The following is a 15,700-nucleotide window of genomic DNA, read 5'->3' as shown; positions in this document are numbered from 1 at the left end:
GGGGGAAAAAAATCACTCAAGGGTCCAGAGAGATAGCACAGCGATAGGGCATTTGCCTTGCACGCAGCTGACCCAGGACAAATGGTGGTTTGATTTCCAGCATCTCATATGGTCGCCTACGCCTGTCAGGGGTGATTTCTGAGTGCAGAGCCAGGAGTAATCCCTGGGCATTCCCAGGTATGACCCCAAAACAAAACAAAACCAAAAAAAAAAGTCACTCAGCATCCTCCAGTACAATGTAATCCCTTTAAAAAAAATAGAGAGAGAGACCCACAACAGCACTCACCCATCATGACAGTACTTATCGGGAGACAATGCTGCCCACCTTGGTAATAATGGACTTTGAAGAAAGAATGGAGAGAGACCTAATGAGTAGATGGAGAAACGAAGGGGGGTAAGTGGGAGGGCGAGGCAAGGTAAAGGGAAGTAGAAAGAAGAGAGCAGAATGCTCTCTTGGGGGGATTAAGATGTACTATGTAGGAGCTGGAGAGATAGCATGGAGGTAAGGCGTTTGCCTTGCATGCAGAAGGTCGGTGGTTTGAATCCCGGCATCCCAAATGGTCCCCTGAGCCTGCCAGGAGCGATTTCTGAGCATAGAACCAGGAGTAACCCCTGAGCGCTGCCAGGTGTGACCCAAAAACAAACAAACAAAAAAGATGGACTATGTAAATGTCCTTTCATCTTCAAAGGAAAGTCTTCAGCAAAGATTCATGTCACTCACTAGAGTTCTGGGAGACATATTTGTCTCCTTTCCTTTCCCAGCTCCCCACCAGGATGAGCATTTTCAGTGAAGAGCTGGGCCCTCCCATGAAGTCAGTTGCTGACACACTTTTTTGTTGTTTTGGGCCTATTTTTTGGCCACACCCAGCAGTGTTCGGGGATTATTCCTGGTTCTGTACTCAGGAGTCATTCCTGATGGTGCTCAGAGGACCATATGGGATACTGGGGACTGAACTCGGGTCAGTTGCGCAAATGGCCTACCCATTGTACTACCACTCTTGTCCAAGCAATTTTTATAATAAACCCAATACCAGTCTTAATAAAACAGTCCCAATTTGCTTTTTAATTGCGGTGTCCCTGTGGGAGAAGACAGACCTGAGACTCCGTTGGTCCAGGGGTCCTCAAACTTTTTAAACCGGGGGCCAGTTCACTGTCCCTCAGACCATTGGAGGTTCTGATTATAGTAAAAACAAAACTTATGAACGAATTTTTATGCACACTGCATATATCTTATTTTGCAATGAAGAAACAAAACAGATACAAATACAATATGTGGCCCGCGGGCCATAGTTTGAGGACCACTGGAAGCATCAGGGCCAGAATGCTCGAGCAGTGCACACAGTGGGTAGGGTGGTGCTTAGTACATAATCAGCCTGGGTTTGACCAGCACCCCATGTGGTCCTCTGAACCCACTAGGACAGATCAGGAGTAAGCTCTGTGCATGGCCAGGCTCCCCAAAACAACAACAACAATAATAACAAACAACAACAAAAGCATCACAGCCAAAAAAGCATATAGAGGTGATAGGGGGCCAGGCTGGACCCCAGAGGCCACCATACTGTGTTTTCTTCCTGAAATGACCAGTCACCCAGGATCTGGCTTGTCTCACAACACCCTGCACCATGACAAACCCCACAACATCACAAATCCCACAACATCAGGGTTTACTTGTTTACATTTAGCTCCCCAACTCAGCAGTTTGTTTGTCACTAATTCTCTGACATTTGAATGTTGAATGAATGGCATTTAAATCATAGCTGTTAAGTAAATAAATAAATGATGTCCTGGTACACGCCTTCATTCCCTGACTAGCAAACTCTGACTCATACTTTAAGGCTCAGATCAAATGTTACCTCCTCTGGGAAGTCTTCCTTGATTACTCTTGATAGAAACAATTCCAGTATACTCATAACATTTGATTCATACTTCTACTGCAACAGGTACTATAGTATATACTATTGTTTTTTGCTGCCTCCCCATCAGAGTCTTAACTCACTGAGGATAAAAATAGCCTCTGGTATATAATTTATCATCCTCATTTTCATCCGTGCTTAGTACATAACACATACTTGACAAAGGCTTGTTCAATGCAAAAATCAGAAAAGGAAAAAATGCCCTTTTGTTTCTATTCCAAATTCTAGGTATCAAAGTTCAGATATATCCTGTTGTTCTGATGTCTTGGCAGAATGGAAAGCTGCTTTGCACTTACATTTCCTGCATTTCTCTTTAGGAAAGAGCATTTCTCAGCTGTTCTGAAGCTGAGCTGGCCTAGCTCACTGGCTAGGGAACTTCAACTCCAATACCTCCTTTCCAGCTATGAGGCCTTCCAAGGCCCTCAGATTTTCCCTAGGACCCTGCACCCACCTACATCCACTCCTCTGACTCAGAGGCTTAATCCAAAGCAGGGCCAGTAGGTACATAGCCTTAGCTGCTGCCCCTTAAAAGTGGTTGTGAGGATATCATTTACAATAAATGCATAAAAACAAACAAGAAAAAAAATGTAACAAATGCAGGGACATGGCTTTTGTTCCCATTTCTGGTCCAGATTTTTCAAAGTACAATTTTGTGGTGTCACCTAGACAGTGGTCGGCAACCTTTTTTTTCAACTGAGCCAAATCTCGCCAAAACCACGACTGAAATTTATTTTGAGAGTCACACAGGGCACGCACTGTCAGAGGCTAGGAGCAGAGTCCTGACTCCTGGAGCGGCCACTGGCACACAGAAGAGCCAAATTAAAAGTGTAAAGAGCCACGTGTGGCTCTTGAGCCGCAGGTTGCCAACCACTGACTAGGATAAAGGTTGGTTCCTAGGAACTACAGGGTTTCCTTCTGCCCCACTCCTACTTTCACTACTAACACTTCTGAGGTAAGAAAAGGAACAAGTCAAGTCATTTACCAATGGTCAAAGACTCTCCGCCTTTAAGAGTAAACTGATTGTTAGGAAAGCTAAATGTTCTTTGAGTTCTGTGAGCTGCCGAAGTGAATGAACTGAGGCCAGAGTGGGAGTCCTGGGGACCTTTCCTCTAACCAATGAGACAGAAACACACATGACCCTTGAACTTGTAGCTGGCATCAAAAGGAGGCAGGGAGTATCCAGATAGAGTTGAGTTGTAGGACACTCAGCAACTAGTGCTTTGGTGCTGTGGGCCTGTGTGCGCACTTACATATATATACACACACACACACACACACACACACACACACACACACACACACACACACACACGCGCGCGCACACACACACACACGCACGCACGCACGCACACACACACACACACAAACTGCTTTGAAGCATATACTGTGGACCTCATCTAGATCGAAGGGGACTGAACAAGCAAATCTGAACTATTCAGGCCAGCCCCAGCCCAGAGCTCTCTGTTTACCTGGTGGGAGGGTGGAGTGAGGGTGCTCTCTGGAGAGGGTCTGTCCCGGTGCGCCCCTCCCTGATGGGTGCAGTCCAGCTGGATCAGGTGCTGGCATTCTGGATGGCATGTGAATTTACAGTCTGTGGGAAAAGAACCAGTAGTGGTTAGTGTCAAGCTTGGTTCTCCTCACTTCTCTAGAGACACACTCGGAGGTACCTTTAGCTCCCCCAAGTGCAGAGCCCCCGGAAAGAGGAAGGTGGGAGTGAAGACTGGACACACAGCTGCTCTGCTTCCTGTGCCCCCTACCAGCACTGCACACATTCATAAGCTGATTTGGCCACTGCTATTCCTGCTGCTTTACAGACTAGGAGACCGGGCCAAGATGACGGTCTAACCTAACTATCTCACCTGGCTGCACCTTTCCCTAAGTTACATCCACCACCAGGAGCCAGGAAGCTTCTGCTCAATTGGAAAGACTAGCTATAGCTGCCTGTCTGAACACGGAATGTTCCAGGCAGAACAGGTCTTAGCTCATCAGAGGAGCCTCCAGAGACAATGCAGCTCCGGGGAGGGCCTGCAGCCAATCTCCTGGTATGTAGAATGTAGACTACCCTCAAATAGCAGACACAGCCCAGACACAGATCTCTGCTAGGTGCTTCTTTAGTCTAAAGAAGTAGGACTTGCAGACAGAGAAGGAAAGAGATGGGACCAGGAAGCTGTCAGAGGTGAACCATGCAGCCAAGCAGCTCAGGGCACCTCAAGGCAGCTAGAGCTCTCAAGGGCACTTGAGAACCTTCTTGACAAAGAAAAGGAAGGCTGCAGGGGCAGAAGGCTGTGAGGCAGGGCTGGACCTAGGGAAGGGAGCATGTGTGGAGAATTGGGATGAAGAAACAGTTTGCAAACAAGGAATCCAACCTTGCTCATCAAAAGGCAAAACTTAGATCTGTGTGTAGGTCCAAGAACTGCTGAGGTCAGCACCCACTTGGGGGTGAAAAGGACCCAAAGCCTCAGGGGGTGGAAGTGGGTAGGGTGGGTGTTTTTCTTGGTAGCCAGGTACCAGAGAAAGGCTGGGTGGTTGGCTTGGAGCGGGCAAGGCAGCCTGGCAGGGCTGAGAAGAGCCACACGCTCCTAGCTTCTAGAAGCTTCATCATCAGTGCACATATTAATAAGTCAGTGAGGGCCCGAAGAGATAGCACAGCGGCGTTTGCCTTGCAAGCAGCCGATCCAGGACCAAAGGTGGTTGGTTCGAATCCCGGTGTCCCATATGGTCCCCCATACCTGCTAGGAGATATTTCTGAGCAGACAGCCAGGAGTAACCCCTGAGCACCGCCGGGTGTGGCCCAAAAACCAAAAAAAAAAAAAAAAAAAAAAAGTCAGTGAACTTATTAAAGCTGCCATTAAAGCACTTCCTGTGGGGATGGGATCCCCTTCCTTTCCACTTTCTCTGGATACTAAACAGAGACCCTATGCTACCCAACTGCCCTTTCCATTGTACGCCCAAAGTGAGTGCAGGACAATTTCCTGAAGCAGAGGGGGTTCTCTGGCAAACAAGAGACTACCTGAAATTCCAGAGACACCCATAGCTAACCTGGTAGATCTCCAGCTCCTGGTCTCTTTCTGGGATGGCCCCTTTTAGCTCTACTCCTCACCTCACCCCCAGCCGTCTTCCATACATTGCCTTTCTGGAAGCCACCCCAACTCTTCCACAGAGGCTACTTTTCACCTTGCACCTCTCCCTGAAAACACCCACATGTTTGTGGGCCTCTCAGTAGATCTCAGGCCCAGTGGTATGTGCAAGCATGTTGTCTCTTGCATGGAGTGCCCCAAAGAGCCAGGCTCTGTGACCAGAGATCAGAGAGTAGTGCTATTGGGGGTGCGGATCCAGTACTGGGACACCCCTGGATCACTCCACACAAATCCACATGATGGCATTAGGCATCATGATGTAGCACTTCCAGGTTGCCTGACAGAAATAATGAATGGGGGAGGAGGAGGAAGAGGAGCATCAGAGGGAGAAAGTGGCAAGCTCCGGCACTGAGAGTGAAGGCAGACCTCCCCAAGAAGGATCCAAAAAGGATGAGGAAGCAGCACCCTGAGATCTACTGGGGACCAGAAACTCCTCCCCTCCTTCCAAAAATCCTACCTGCATAGCTCTTGTTCCATTCCCAGAGGAGCTTTTGAGGAGGAAAATGAGCTTCAAGATTTGGGGAGAGGACCTGAGGAAATGGGAGGAGGCATGCCCATCACTCCCCACTGTGCTGCTTTCTATACCTCCCTCTGCCACTTTCGGAGTGCCAGGTGAAGACTGTAATGTACACACACACACACACACACACACACACACACACACACACACACATATTTGTGAGATTTGTGAAGGTCAGTAGGGGATGCTCCTGGCAGAATTTTGATTCCATCTGGGGCTCTCATGTGCAAAGTGTGTCTAGTCCTTCAAGCTATCTCTTAAGCTGAAACATTTTAAGGGTGCATAACTGAACCCACAAACAGTCTGTGGATCATAAGGGAGTATCCAGAATCTTCTGGCCTAACCAGATGGTTCATGAACTCCGTCTCTAGAATTACAACACACAGAGAGGCTGGGGTAGGAGGCTGAGAGCTCAGGGAGGTGGGACTCCTGCTGGCCAATACTGCCCTGAAGGTCACTCCCAGAGTCACCTCTACTAACACAGAGTAAAGCACAGAGACTGTCACCTCTGCCCAGAGACGGGTTCCACTTATTGCAGCATAGAGAGACCCCAATAGTGCTAAGGTACTGTTTCTTTTCAAAATGTAGAAGCCCCATGTCTGGTGAGTCCCAGGGTTGCTCCACTCTGCACCAGCAGAACAGCGCCCACAGCAGCATGCTCGGCTCCCTCATCAACCGCAGAAGTGACTGAAGACATTCCAGTGATGCAAAGTCCTGAAAACCTTTTATGCTAACATTAAATGCAGGATCCCTACATAAAGTGGGGCCTTCAAATTAACCCAACTCCTGCCATAGAGCAAATTTAAAAAATAACAGTAGTTGCATAGTTGGAGGAGGAGAATAACTAGGCAAAGCACAGAGAGGTTCAGGGCAGTGCATCTACTCTGCGAGATGCTCTAACAGCACAAGCGTGGTGTCACACCTTTGTCCTAGTGCTGAATGTCCCAACCCTGATGTCAGAGCACTATTGAGTTTTCATATCTATCAGTCAGATGCTTCTGCACGCCCCCCTGCTATGATCACTGTGGTTCATTAACGCTCGATTATATGGACACACACAGCCTATTTATCTATTCTCCTGCTCAAGCATATTTTAGTACCATTTAAGTTAGGTGATTAGGAATCAGACATCTGTGATGTGCTCTCTCATAAGCCTGCACTTTCCATTACCTGGAGAAAGAGCAATTGAGACTTGGAGGGTAGGAGCTGATGTGGAAATTCCAAACAGCTCATACCTCAAAGGCCCTGACTTTTGGAGTTTCCCAGAGCTGGCCTCTCTACTTGACTTGCTCTCCCCATCCCTACCCTGTTAGCCGAGAACAGGAATGGGAATCTTATGGGTGGACGATTGGGAGAGTTAAGACTAGGAGAGTTGAGTGGAAGGATCTGGGCAGGAACACTGTTCTCTCTGTATAGGAGTCAGAGACAGCACCCAGTCCTGCCAATAGACTGCCCAGATCCCTTCCTAGATCAGCCAAGCCAGGTGGCCCAGAGCTTCAGCACCCTCATGCCCTCTGCATGCCCTGGGCTGGTTTTCTCACAAGGCTTTCCTCTTTGGAGTGCCATGTCTGGGAGACTGAAGGATGAGACCATTCTGTGAAGTGTTCAAGACAGTGGAGAGGTCAGGTCTTTGCCTTCCCAGGAGAGATGAGGGTAAAGCAGAGACCCACCCAGCAGGCATAGCTTCACTAATAGAACAGCTGCCAACAGTTTGCTTCTGACACAAACGCAGCAGCTACCTGGAGCACATGGCTGTGTGGAACCTGGGTCAGCGGGAACACAGCACCCACAAGGAAGCCAGGGGACTGGCAAAATCTGACCGACCAATGACAGATCAGAATTTGGACTAAGTTAAAACCTTGTTTCCGATTGCCTGGATAATTTACTTTACCTCAGTAAAAAATTAAAGAAGAAATTTATTTTGCTCCAACTTCCTCATCTGCAAAATGCATGTAATTTACCTGTGGATTTGTTGCCAAAAGTAAAGAGAATATATATCTTCATGTATATGTATATACATATATCTTCATATATATAGAAATATACATATATATGTATATATAAATAAGATATTCAACAGTGCCTGGGGTAGAGACACGCACAGTGGCCTCTAAAGTAGGTGCATGATAAGTTGGAACTGCCCATTATCAGGGGATTCCTGAGGGTAGATTTCAAGCTATTGGCTCAGCCTGAGAGGCCAGCCCCAAAGTCATGGTCCTGTGACCTGTTCTGTCCCTTCCAGCTCTACCTTGTAGGGCTCCAAAGCTAGCACAGGATGGTGAATCTGCAGAGAGTGAAGTCACAAACTTGGAAGTCTGTAGCTATTGCCAAAATCAATATTAGCTGCATGGTTTTCACCCTCCTGGTGAACCTCCTAGCAAAGCTGGCTGAAAGAAATGGAAACTCCCCACTCCTGAGCAGATACTCAGCTTGGGTATCTGCATCTTTATGCTTCCAGTAAAGAGCCCCAAATCCTGTTATCTTGAGACCCTAGTTCCTGCTTTCAGAGGACAAGTCACCCCCTGAGGACAGCCAGCACCCCTACTATGGTCTAAAGAGGAGGGAGGTCTACAGTTCTCCTTCCAGCCACACACCCCAATTCTAGCACATGTGTGCACACACATAGAGAACATGTCAGGAAGCCAATAGGAAAGATCACCTTAGTGGGAATAAAACAGTCTGGAAGCCAGGCCTATGGCTTTCATTAGATACTGTTGCTCCCTCAGGTGGAAAGTTGGGCCACTGGGTATGGTGAGGGTCTCTGAGCAGAAACCATGGGGATGGGCTTGAACATGCTCAAGTCTACTTCCACATAAAGAAAGGGGTGGAATAGGCAGGGCTGTGGAAAGCTGCTCCCAGGACACAGATCTCTGGAGGCAGAGCAGGGCTGGGAGCTGAGACTAGAGAGAGAACAGAAGATTGCAATAGTATCTTGTCCTCTATGCTCTCCAAATGGCTATTCTATTTCATATGTTGAGAAAACTGAGTGGGATTGACATGTGTCTCTCATATATATATATATATATATATATATATATATATATATATATATATATATATATATATATATATATATATATATATATATATATATATATATATATATATATATATATATATATATATATAAAACAGGCAAAAGGTCTGCTCAGAGCCAGTGCAGACTCCCTCCAGGACATTGGTCTTGAGAACTAATGTATCAGCAGTTTTTCCACTGACCCTATTCCTGCCCTGTTTCAAAGCAAGCAGGTGGGTGGTACCCTCTTCCCATAGACTAAGCTGGGCAGATTCTTAGCTGCTGGGCTTGAAAAGGCCCAATATGCCCTCCAAGAGTGTAAAAGGTGGAAGTGATTCTCGGACTGGCCCATGACTCATCTCTCTCCTATAATCCCTAAGCTGAAAACCCCGACAAAATTCAGGTGGTTCTTTTGGTAGGGGGGGGAGAAGGGAGGGCAGGCCAGTTCACAACAAGTTTAGACAACGAAGCAGGAAGCCGAGCACATCAGTGAGGCATCATCCTGCCTGGGCAGGCAGCTGACAAGCCTGAACCCAACTACCTTTCCCACCTTGTCTATTTGTCCTATGCCTGGTATATCTCAATGTAATTGGATTGAGTAATTTTATTATTTTGGTTTTAGGGCCATACCTGGCAGAGCTCAGGGGTTACTCTTGGCTCTGAGCTCAGAGATCATTCCTGGTGGTGCTCAGGGGACCATATGGATGCTGGAGATCGAACTCAGGTCAGCCGCCTGCAATGCAAGCTCACTGTACTATTGCCCCGGCCCCAAGGGTTAAATAATTTTAAACAAATTTATACTTTAACTCAAATAATATTTACTGACTTCCTTCTTGGAGAATTGTTAGGTCTCTATCTTCATTATGTCCATTGCTATGAGTCTGGCCATATTACATTTTTATGTTTTCAATGTTTATGACATTTATTACAGCCCTAATTCCCATTGTTTTCTAAAATGAATTTAAATAAATTCTATATTTTATTACAACAAAATGTTAATTTTTATGTCAATCAATTTTTTACCTGGTTGATCTTTTATGCCTAAATTTTAGACATATTTTTGTAGACATTATATATTTCAATGAGATACTTTAAGATCTCAAAGGTATGCATCTCTATTTACTGTCTTTTTCTTCAGCCCATTGTGACCTTATGCAGCATAACAGCTGACAATAGTGATAAGGGGTGTGAAGCTGCAGATGGAGTGTGGATGCAGCTGATTGGTGGCCCTCAGTGTAACAGTAAAAGCTCACCTGAAAGAACTTATGTGATCAATCATGATTAGATTGAGAGGTTTGGAAAAAGCATATCGGCAAATTTGAGATGGGATTCCTCAAAAAACTGCCTTCTGTCTTAATCCCTTGTGTGTGTAGGAGAATATCACAAAGTCTGAGTTGTATTTAGGGAGGGACTGGTCTGACCAACAGAAGTGTAAAGAAAGCACTTTGCCGGCCCGGAGAGATAGCACAGCGGCGACGTTTGCCTTGCAAGCAGCCGATCCAAGACCAAAGGTGGTTGGTTCGAATCCTGGTGTCCTATATGGTCCCCTGTACCTGCCAGGAGCTATTTCTGAGCAGACAGCCAGGAGTAACCCCTGAGCAATGCCGGGTGTGGCCCAAAAACCAAAAAAAAAAAAAAAAAAAAAAAAAAAAAAAGATAGCACTTTACATGGGCTCCTGTGGTGAGGGTCGTTTTTTTTCTTAACCAAGGCCAGTAAAGTCTATTCCATCATTGATATCCCATAATACCCATAATTCTATATCTATATCTAGTTACTGGTCACAGGGTATATACTTATTTATTTATTTATTTATTTGTTTATTTTTGGTTTTTGGGTCACACCTGGCAGCGCTCAGGGGTTACTCCTGGCTCTATGCTCAGAAATCACTCCTGGCAGGCTCAGGGGACCATATGGGATGCTGAGATTCAAACCACCATCATTCTGCATGCACGGCAAACACCCTACCTCCATGCTATCTCTCTGGCCCATACTAATTTATTTTTTAATTATTTTTTAAAATTAATTTAGTTTTCATTTTTGGGACATACCCAGCAATTCTCAAGGGTTATCCTGGGTCTGAACTTAGGGATCACTTCTGGTGGTGTTTGGAGAATCATATGGAATGAACCTGGGTCAGCCACATACAAGGCAAGTGCCCTACCTATTGTATTATTGCCCCAGTCCCAGACCCAGGTATGCACACATTTAAACTGAAGGCACAGTAACTCATTGTTCCCAAAGACAACCAGGAATACCTAGGCTCTCTATAATAGGAACAAGTATATAAAAATAATATATATATACATTTCTATAAAAGTCCATTATCAGTCCATTACATTAAGAAAAAAAAACAAATACTTAAAGCCCTGTAGACAGATATTTTGCACCCCACTGCTTCTTGCAGCACTATCTACAATAGCCAAAATTTGGAAACAATCCAAATGTCTAAGAATAGATGACTGAATAAAGTCATGCAATTTGCTGGTACATGGAGGAACCTGGAGATTATCATGCTGAGTGAAGTTAGTCAGAGAGAGAGACACAGAATAATCTTTCTTGTGTGTTCCATATAAGAAAAATAATGATTAGAAAACAAATACCCAATGATAATGGAAACAAAGAGAATGAGAACTGGTATCTTTGAGTGAGCTGGAGAACGGAGCCATGGAGTATGTGGTAGAGGAATGGGAAATACCTATGCTGAAAGATTGTAAAATGTTATGTATGAAACCCTATCAGCAACAGTATTGGGAACAACAGTGAAAAACTCTATATTAAAAAAAAGTGAGGTATGGTGGTATTTGGGCTAGACATCACTGGAACTTTTTTGGAATGAGTGTGGGTATCTTCCAACACAGATACACACACAGCTTCTTATACTTTGGGAAGCCCTGGCAGCTAAAACCATGCCCCACAAACACAAGGGCTATATCTGCATTCAGCTTCATAGACTCAATCTATTCTTAAAAGAGATGTAAACTAAGCTATGAAAAAGTATGGGTATAAAGGACAAGCAGCTGAAAACTGTCAACCTTAGGAAGAGAGAGTGAGCCAAATCTCTGCCCTGTCAAAGCCACATCAGCTGCACCCATAACCCACAATCATTGCTTTGTCAATGGCCCTGCTTCTCCACTCCTCTAGGGCTCTCTGCAGAGACACCAACCTGATCAAAACTTCAGGTATGCCATTATTTGGGCTGACATCACCAGAACTTTATAGGGCTCAGTGCAGACACCCTCTCTCACCTTCTTATTCTTCCTGAAAGGACAGGCCACCGAAAAAAATCCCTACTAAAGCCACAGTATCAGTAGTAGTGCTTGAAATTCCTTGTCAAGCAACAACTCCAATTTTTTTTAATACTGTCATTCATATAGGCACACACCAATTTAGATGCCAAACTGTATCTGAAGCCACTTAATGTTCAGAAACAAAAGAAGTAACAGAATGGTCAAGCAACAAGAGCCTACTAAACCTTCTGACAATGACTTAAAAACCTAATCGCAAGATATAATTTTCACAAATTTTCTTTTGTAGTACTTCTTTTATTCTCTTTTTTCTTTACTTTTTCATTTTTAAATAATTTTGCTCCCATTTACCTAGAAATAAATATATTATGATCAACTATGTCAACTAGGTGATACATGAGCTTTAAATAAAGTAACATATATTAATAAAAATGTTTTTATTTTGGTTCACCAAGTTGTTCATAACACAGTTGTTTCAAGTGGTATTACTTTACCCCATCAATTACCAACTTCCCAGCCAAAGCAAAATAAACAAAAATATTCGCTGGGCAACTAAAATGTTGGTTGGGAAAGTGCAATTAAGACAAAGAAAGAACCATTATGACATAATAGCTAGAAATGATCACTCTGAACAAGAATTGATAACTGAAAGAAAGTAAAGTGATATGCATAATACTCCTTCACTAACAGTACAGTATTGCAAACCTTGGTGCCTAAAAGGATAAAAGGGGAAGAAAGAGAGAGAAAGAGAAAGAAAGAGAAAGTGAGAGAGAGGGAGAGAGGAAGCTAGAGAAGGAGAGAGAAGAAGAAGAAGAAGAAGAAGAAGAAGAAGAAGAAGAAGAAGAAGAAGAAGAAGAAGAAGAAGAAGAAGAAGAAGAAGAAGAAGAAGAAGAAGAAGAAGAAGAGGGCCCAGAGAGATAGCACAGCGGTGTTTGCCTTGCAAACAGCCGATCCAGGACCAAAGGTGGTTGGTTCGAATCCCGGTGTCCCATATGGTCCCCCATGCCTGCCAGGAGCTATTTCTGAGCAGACAGCCAGGAGTAACCCCTGAGCACCGCCGGGTGTGGCCCAAAAACCAAAAGAAAAAAAAGGAAAAAAAAGAAGAAGAAGAAGAAGGAGGAGGAGGAGGAGGAGGAGGAAGAGGAGGAGGAAGAGGAGGAGGAAGAAGAGGAAGAAGAAGAAGAAGAAGAAGAAGAAGAAGAAGAAGAAGAAGAAGAAGAAGAAGAAGAAGAAGAAGAAGAAGAAGAAGAAGAAGAAGAAGAAGAAGAAGAAAGAAGAAGAAGAAGAAGAAGAAAAGTGTGTGCCATAGATGCTTGGGTAGGGTTGGAATGATGGGAAGGTAACTAAGGAAATTGGTGGTAGGAAATGAACCCTGGTGAAGGGATAAATGTTGGAACATTGCATGATCAAAACTCAACTGTCAATAACTTTTTAATACTGTATCTCGTGGTTATTTAATAGTAATAAATCTATTATAAAAGAAAAAGTGCTTCTTGTAGAAGCAGCCTGGTGGGAGGCAAATGGGGGAGAGAAGTGGGAGGTAAATAGAAGAGAGACACTGGTGGAGGGAAGGGGACACAGGTGAAGGGATTGGTGTTGAAACATTGTATGCCTGAATCATAATCATGAAAAAGTTTGTAATTTTACAGTAACTTAAATTTAAAAAGTTAAAACAATTGCCACAAATAAAAAAATTAAAAACAACTCTCAATGAATTGGATTTGGTCAAAACTTAAAAACAAAAACCAATACTTTGAATAGTTCAGTTCAAGGCAATTAATAATTAGCTAAGAGGACAAGCCCAAAGCATGCCTCACTCTCAGCCTTAGACTCGGAGGAGAGCCTTCCCTCCCCTGGGAAAGTGTCATTCTGCTCTGGGTGTAAGAGAAACAAAGCATAGATGAGGTCCTCTACCCCAAGAAGAGAGGGGGGGAGTGGGAGCAGTAGGTAGGGGTTGTAGTAAGGGCAGATATGGTATGAGGAGATAGAAGAGTTTCCACCTTTTGACTTCCTAAATATAAAATTCTGAAACAAAGGACATGAGAACTTGGTCTTCAGTAATAAATGTGTCACTTGTGTCACAGGGAGGGGGAAAGGCCTATGGTGGAAGAAGTGATCAATCAGGAGGAAGAGGTGATGCTAAAAGGTGGTAGAGTTATATATAAAACTCAGTCTGCAGCAGTACTGGAAACCACAGTGCAAAAATTTAAATATACGTTTTAAAAAAGGCCCTAGAAAGTATTGCCATTTTAATGATGTTAATTATCCCAATCATGAGCAAAGTACTTGTTTTCCTTTCCTTGTGTCCTTAATTTTTTGAAGCGTTGTTTTGTAGTTTTCTTTGTATAGGTCCTTCATCTTCTTAATTAAGTTGACAAGGTATTTTAGTTTCTTTGGTAGTTGTGAACAGGATGTTTTTAAATATCTTTTTTTCTCTTTCATTTTTTTTAATCTAGAAAAGCCATGAATTTTTGCATATTAATTTTGTAGCCTGCCACTTTTTTATACAAATCTATTTTTGTAAAAGTTTTTTTGTAGTCTTTAATTTTTTAGCCTTATATTTTCTAAATATACTACCATTGGGCTGGAGCAATAGCACAGTGGTAAGTTGTTTGCCTTGCATAGGCCAACAAAGGACAGATCTATGTTCGATCCCCTGCATCCTCTATGGTCCCCTGAACTTGCAAGGAGTGATTTCTGAGTGCAGAGCCAGGAGTAACCCCTGAGCATCGCTGGGTATGACCCCAAAACCAATAAATAAATAAATAAATATACTACCATGTAATATGCAAGTATTGAGAGCTTGACTTCTTCCTTTCCTATCTGGATGCCTTTGATATCTTTTTCTTGTCTAATTGCTATGGAAATTACTTCTAGTACTATATTAAGTGGAATTGATGAGAGGGTGCAGTCTTGTCTTATGCCATGCCTTAAAGGAAAGACTTTTAGTTTTTCCCCATTGAGTATAAAGTTTGTCACAGGCTTGTGGTAAATGGTTTTGACTATATTGAGAAAATTTCCTTCAGTTACCATCTTGAGAGTTTTTTTGTTTTTGTTTTTGTTCTGTTTTGTTTTGTTTTTTTTGGTTTTTGGGTCACACCCAGCAGGGCTTAGGGGTTACTCCTGGCTCTACACTCAGAAATAGCTCCTGGCAGGCTCAGGGGACCATATGGGATGCCGAAATTCAAACCTCGTCCTTCTGCTTGCAAGGCAAATGCCCTACCTCCATGCTATCTCTCCAGCCCCTTATTGAGAGTTTTTATCATAAACAATGCTTGTCAAATGCTTTCTCAGCATCTATTGATATGATTATGTGATTTTTATATTTTCTTTTATTTATATATTGTATTACATTGATTGAATTACTTATGTAAACTATCCATACCAGTGATAGCATAGAGGTAAGCCATCTGCCTTTCATGCAGTCGACCTAGCATGGACCCGGGTTTGATTCCTGGCATTCCATTTGGTCCCCCAAGCCTGCCAGGAGAGATTTCTGAGTGCAGAGCCAGGAGAAACCCCAGAGCACCACCAGGTGTGTCCCAAAAACAAAAAGCATAAACAACAACAACAACAAAAAACTATCCTTGCATCTTCACTATAAATCCTACTTGGTCATGGTGTATGACTTTCTTGATGAATTGTTGGAGTCCATTTGTAAACATTTTGTTGAGGATATTTGCATCTATGTTCATCAAGGATATCAGCATGTAATTCCCCCCCCCCCAACTTTTTCTTTTTTTCTGGTATCTCTGTCTGCTTTTGGTATCAGGGTGATGCTCACTTTAGAGCAACTGTTTGGGACTATTTCTGTTTCTTCAAATTCCTGGTAGAGCCTGAAAAGGATTGGCATAGGTCCTTTTTAAAG

General features: G+C 43.7%; 1 protein-coding gene across 1 annotated transcript in view; it reads right to left on the bottom strand.

The window, feature by feature from the left end:
• RASSF5 (Ras association domain family member 5) overlaps positions 1-15,700 on the bottom strand; it is a 75,484-nt gene that overhangs the window by 41,658 nt on the left and 18,126 nt on the right. Inside the window, exon 2 of the mRNA XM_049770969.1 lies at positions 3,383-3,504. Coding sequence (XP_049626926.1) covers positions 3,383-3,504 — 122 coding nt within the window. The remainder of the gene's footprint in view (positions 1-3,382; positions 3,505-15,700) is intronic.

Source organism: Suncus etruscus, chromosome 3 (assembly GCF_024139225.1).
Source record: "Suncus etruscus isolate mSunEtr1 chromosome 3, mSunEtr1.pri.cur, whole genome shotgun sequence".
Taxonomy (NCBI): Eukaryota; Metazoa; Chordata; class Mammalia; order Eulipotyphla; family Soricidae; genus Suncus; species Suncus etruscus.
The sequence above is the reverse complement of the archived record's forward strand: the minus strand, read 5'-3'. Positions and strand labels throughout refer to the sequence as shown.